Here is a 5965-nt window from a genome sequence, read left to right on the forward strand (position 1 = left end):
TCTTCAGATTTTTTAATCCTTTTTTCTACAGCATTGAGAGATTTGTCTTCCAGTTTGCTGGTTCTGGCTTCCATTTCTTCAATTCTGCTCCTTTCCCTTTTCAGTGTATTGTCTAAAATTGCCATTAATTTGCGTGTCATCCTTTCGCAGGGGCGTGCTAATCTTCTCTATATTGTTCCAATTATAGGATATGTGCTGCTGAAGTGAGCACCCCATCCAGTTCATAAAATTGCAAAATGCTCAGGCAGATATTCTAGTTATGCTAAATGGTTTGGTGTTAAGACTTCAGGGGGATGTTTTTGAGTTAAAGAGAAAAGGAAACATTTAACACCATTTCAGGTAACTGTAAATACCTTTCTTTGATACTACAACAAAACCTGGCATATAGTAGTTTCTTAAAGATTACCTGAAATGAAGGCTCAAACTACATTAATAAACTTTTTGTATTATTCCATCAAAATAAACTGTTGTCTCTTACAGGAGTAGATTTTTAGCTATGTATAACCTTGCAATATCATTTAGGAAATACTGCTTTGCCAAGTAATTCAGAACTTCTAAAGTTGACATATGACAATAAACAATGTCAAAAGGTTTACATTGGCCAATGTTACCGCCTCTCATCTAATGAAAAGCTGCCAAGTTCATGATTATCCATAATTCTGATTTCTGCATAAAAGCTTGCATTTTATCATGGCCGTAAATACTGTCAGTTGTTTTTTTGAAGTGACAATATTCCTTTGAGAAAATGTCTTCAAAATGCTTACGTTTAAACAGCCATTACTTATTAGCCATTCTTTCAAACAGAAATGGTCTGAAAAAAGTGACTAGGTCTATTCATAACTCTGTCACACACTTGCAATTAAACTATACTTAGATGTGCAGCAAAGCAGAGTAACTGTCCATCTCATTTTGTCATATGGATTCTAAAGAGATGTATACTTTAGGGTCAAAACTTAATAAAAGCAATGATCTCTTTATCAACTACAGTATTAAGTAAACCTGGCATTTAAAGAAAAAAATACAGATATTTATTTGAAATTTTGATTTAACATATATTTGATTAATCTTAACTTCTAAGATCCAATTTTACTTGATGTTTTTGTACTATGAGTGCAAATGTCAGCACAGTAAATATGAAAATGAATCTTTTAGTATTATTATATCTTTGAATTTTACTGAGCTAATGTTTCACTACTAAGGTTTTGGTAGTTGTGGTATCAATTTCATGATCTAGCTAGTTTTTAACTTTTTATTTCTTCTATGACCCACTGGTAGGGTATTTAGTTTTCATGAATGTATTTATCTGTCCTTTCATGCATTTTTGTATTCTAGATATTTTATGTAAGTGGGGGGATTATATCCTAAGCATTTTTTCTTGGCCATTTTCTATGTTACTAGTAATTTTTAATAAATTTTTTAACCTCCGGAAAGCTCCATGGAATATAATTTAACTGTTTTCATATTTAATACTTTGACTGTAGTGATTTTTTCACTGTAATAAATAATGCTGCTTTGAAAATCTTTCAAAATCAAGCTTATATGTATAAAATTTTTCAAAAGATTTTAGAATATGTTTGTTGTTGTTGTTGTTAAGTGTTGTTGAGTTGGTTCTAATTCATAGTACCCTATATAGGGTTTTCAAGGAGCAGCTTGTGGGTTTGAACTACAGTCTAGTGCTTATCGTACAGTCCTGGTGTGCTGGGACTCCACAATATGTATTTAGAATATATATTTAGAAGTTATAAACTGTAGCTTTCAATTATGATATCTTAACACTGTGGAAGGGTGAAATTAGTAGGCAAGAAGGGAATAGAATTACAGGTTGCTGTCTGAAAATTGGACATAATCCACTGTAATTTTCATTTGTATTATAGAATTGAAAATAAAGGAATCTAGGTACATCCTTGGCAGTGTCTGAGGATGTACTCCATTGTCAGAATGACTCAGTGGATAAAAGGTTCTCACTTTCTCCTAAGCAGTGACAATGCTGGGTGATAAGTGTGTATGCTTTTTGTTTTAACTGCTATTGAATTGGCCTCTGACTCATGGAGATCCCATGCACAGTGGAACAAAATGCTGCCCAATCTTGCACGTCATATCTGTCACCAAGGTCATAGTTTCCAATTACTGATCTTTCCTCTTTTTTTTTTTTTTACCCTTCCACCTTTAACATTCCTATCGCCAATAATTATCAGTGCATCTTGATTGCATGTTGGATCAATTTCAGAATGAAGGTGGAATTCTTCAATTTCATCACCATTGGCTTTAGTGGTTGGTGCATACATTTGGATAATACTAATATTAACTGGTCTTCCTTGTAGGCATATGTATATTTTACTCTCCCAGATGACAAATACTTCAAGATAGATATTGGAATGTTCTTTTTGATAATGAATGCAACACAATTCCTCTTTAGTTTGTCATTCCCAGCATAGTAAACCATGTGATTGTCAGAATCAAAATGGCCGGTAGCAGTCCATTTCAGCTCACTAACACCTAATTATATTGATTCCCATTTAATTTTTGATGACTTCCAATTTTCCTAGATTGATACTTCATGCATTCCATGTTCTGATTATTAATAGATATGTGCAACTGTTTCTTCTCATTTTGAGTTGTGTCTTATCAGCAAATGAAGGTCCCAAAAGTTTTGTTCATTCATTGTTGTTAATATCAACTCTACTTTGAGGAGGCTTTGAGTTGTATTTTGAATACCTTCTAGCCTGAGGGACTCATCTTCTGACACTATGTCAGACAATATTTTGCTTCTATTCATAAGATTTCCTGTGGCTAATTTTTCAGAAGTAACCTCCTCTCCTTCTTCGTAGTCTGGAATCTCTGCTGAAACCTTTCCATCATGGATGCCCTTCCTGGTATTTAAAGTACTTGTGACATAGCTTCCAGCATCACAGCAACACATAAGCCACCACAGTATAACACACTGACAAACAATCGGATTGAATTATGTCCCCCCATAATATATGTTGTAAATCCTAACCTCTGTACCTGTGGTTATAATCATATTTGGGAATGAGCTGTGTTTGTTATATTAGAATTAGTGTAGGGTGTGTCTTCAATCTCTTTTGAGATATAAAAGCAATTACACCATCAAGCAGAGAAGCACAGATGGGGTAAGACAGATGCCAATCCACGTAGAGATCTCTAAGGAACCAGGAAATATAAGCTAAAGAACCAAGACTCTTCTTCCAGAGTCAACTAATAAAGTGTTCTCCTAAAGCTGGCACTCTGAATTTAGACTTCTAACCTCCAAAAATGAGAAAAGTAGTCCTGGTATGGCACTGTAAGATAAACATTGGACTGCTAACCACAAGGTTGGCAGTTCAGATCTGCCAGCTGCTCCTTGAAAACCCTATACAAGTTAGATATAAGTTGGAGGTGACTTGATGGCACTGAACAATAAAACGAGAAAAATAAATTTGTTAAAGCCATCCACTTGTGATATTTCTGTTAAGGCAGTACTATATAACTAAGACACTAGGTATACAAAAAACCAGGCCCTCCTGTCTCAAGTTGGGATCAACTTTGTAGGTGCAGCAGTTTTATGCTCCAGAGCTACCTATGGGATTTGGATGAAGCTAAACTTCATTTTAAGCCATATCCTTTCCTCTTTGCTCTGCATTATCCTATTTCCCCACTTCCTTTCTCCTGAGAGTATTCTCGCAGTGAATTATGTACACTCAAATCCTAAAGCACTTCTACCAGCAATGTATGGGAATACCCATTTCTAAACCCTTCTTGGTCTTCTTAATCTTCTTATGTAAGTAAAAAAATGGGAATGTAAAAGATTTGTAATTCTTATTACTAGTTATGTTAATATTTTTATGTTTATTAATCACTTATTTCTTCTGTTAGTCTGCTTATATTTTTGCATACATTTTATTGGGCTAGCTCCCCTCTCCCCTCACTGATTTTTAGGAGCTCTGGATGTTATAGAAAGAGCCCTGGTAATACAGTGGGATAAGCATTGGGCTGCTAACCATAGGTTGGTGATTCAAACCTACCAGTTACTCCATGGGAGAAGGATAAGCCTGTCTGCTCCCAGTAAGATTTATAGCCTTAGAAACCTTATATAGGGAATCGACTCAATGCCAGCGAATTTGAGGTTGTTCCTTTTTTGTATATGTTATTGAAGGAGCTTTAGCGGTGCAGTGTTGGCTGCTTGCTAACTGCAGGTTGGTAGTTCAAACCCACCAGCAGCTTCATGGGAGAAGGATGAAACTGCCTTGTCCTGAAAAGATTTACAGTCTTGGAAACCTTAGGGAGCAGTTCTCCTCTGTGCTATAGAGTCATTGTGCATTGGATTAGACTCATTGGTGGTAGGTTTGGTATATGTTATAGGTAATAATTTTATTATATGTGCATTAATTAATTTCTTCTGGTCTATATTTATTTTTAACTTCGTAATGTTTTCCATCAGATGTTACACTTTGAAAGACTTTCTTTAAAGATTATTTACTTAGTTTGTCTATATTTTTCTCTGGTTTTTTTTAGGCTTTTAATTTTTTTTTTGGCTCATTTTGAGTGGTGGCATACTAAAAGATATAGTAGTGATATTCTTTTACATACTTGGATTTTTCTCTTTGTGTCTTTAGTTATGGCTTCTAAACTCAGACAGTTTGGTGATTCAATCTTTGGGAAATTCCAAAAGTATCAAAAAATTCCCCCTGTTGGAAGACGATTTGAAGGACGATTCCAGTTCTGTCTGGAATGCCATCAAGGTCTTATACCAGCCATGTATCCAAAACAGGAATGAAAAGTAAGTTGTGCTTTTGTTTTCTAGTTCTGTATTATGCTATGGCTCTATTGCCGTGTTAGGTGTTTAAGAAACTAAAGAGCCAAATGGTACTGTTCCGCTTTCTTCCTTGAAGCTTCTAGGAGTCAGTCTGCTGAATATGATACTTTCATAGTAGATTGAGTTATTACAGTTCCATCATGCCAACACATAGAAAGTTTGTTTTCATTGAAAATAATTGGACTTTTTCTTGCAATCTCAGCTGCCTGCGCATGTGGGCTACAATAAAAAATCAGACTTCAACAACTATGACTGTATCCTGATAAAGACAATCCAGGCATTAGAGATAAATAGAGAACAGAACAAAAAGCCTGTCTACTTGATTTACCATTTTAACAGGTGGATGGCAGACTATAAACAAAACAAACACACGGACATACCAAATGTATATAGTGCTTTCTATATGTCAGACACTAATCTAAGGACTTCTGGCTCATCTAAGCATAACAACAACCCTATGAGAGAAGTACTACTGCAACCCCCATTTTAAAGATAAGGAAAGTAAGCACAGATGTTACGCTTCTAGTGAAAAATAATGCAAGGTTAGGTAATTGGAGAAAGCTGGAATGGGTAGGGAAGGTTGCCATTTTATATTGAAATGTCAGAAAAAGTTGCTTAGATAAATTGATATTTAAGTGGAAAATTTGAAAGAGTGAATGAATGAACAGTATCGGAGGGAAGATCATTCCAGGCAGAGGGGATAGCAAATGCTTCATTTGAATACTTTGAGTGTGTGTACAAGTCCTGTACTTTCAAATTGCTTTGATAAAATTAGTTCCAAGAACAGAAAGAACCATATCTTTTTCTAAGAACCAAGTAAAACATTAAAAGAAAAATTATTACTCTAAAAAATTATGCCAGCAGTATAAATCATAAAAGAATCAGACAGTACAGACAAAAATATACATAATATAAAATATGAATGTTCTTCATTCTGTTGCTCTTTAAAGGAAAACGTTTAGTGTGTATTTTTCAAGTAGTTTTTCAGTTCATTATGCATCTTAACCTAATTTGGAGACCTGTTGTGGCAAGATTGGCAGTTCAAACTCATCAGCTGCTCCTCAGAAATTCTAGACAGGGTCTCTATAACTTGTATGATATATGTTGTTGTTGTGAAGTGCCGTCGAGTCAATATATATATATATATATAAA

At 34.8% G+C, this 5965-nt stretch overlaps 1 protein-coding gene across 1 annotated transcript in view; it reads left to right on the forward strand.

Annotated features, from left to right (window-relative positions):
* Positions 1–5965, forward strand: part of LOC102838153 (E3 ubiquitin-protein ligase E3D-like) — a 125620-nt gene that overhangs the window by 51005 nt on the left and 68650 nt on the right. Inside the window, exon 7 of the mRNA XM_006873278.1 lies at positions 4614–4777. Within this exon, the coding sequence (XP_006873340.1) occupies positions 4614–4777 (164 nt within the window). The remainder of the gene's footprint in view (positions 1–4613; positions 4778–5965) is intronic.

The sequence above is a fragment of the Chrysochloris asiatica genome, unplaced genomic scaffold (assembly GCF_000296735.1).
Source record: "Chrysochloris asiatica unplaced genomic scaffold, ChrAsi1.0 scaffold00233, whole genome shotgun sequence".
In the NCBI taxonomy this organism is placed as follows: Eukaryota; Metazoa; Chordata; class Mammalia; order Afrosoricida; family Chrysochloridae; genus Chrysochloris; species Chrysochloris asiatica.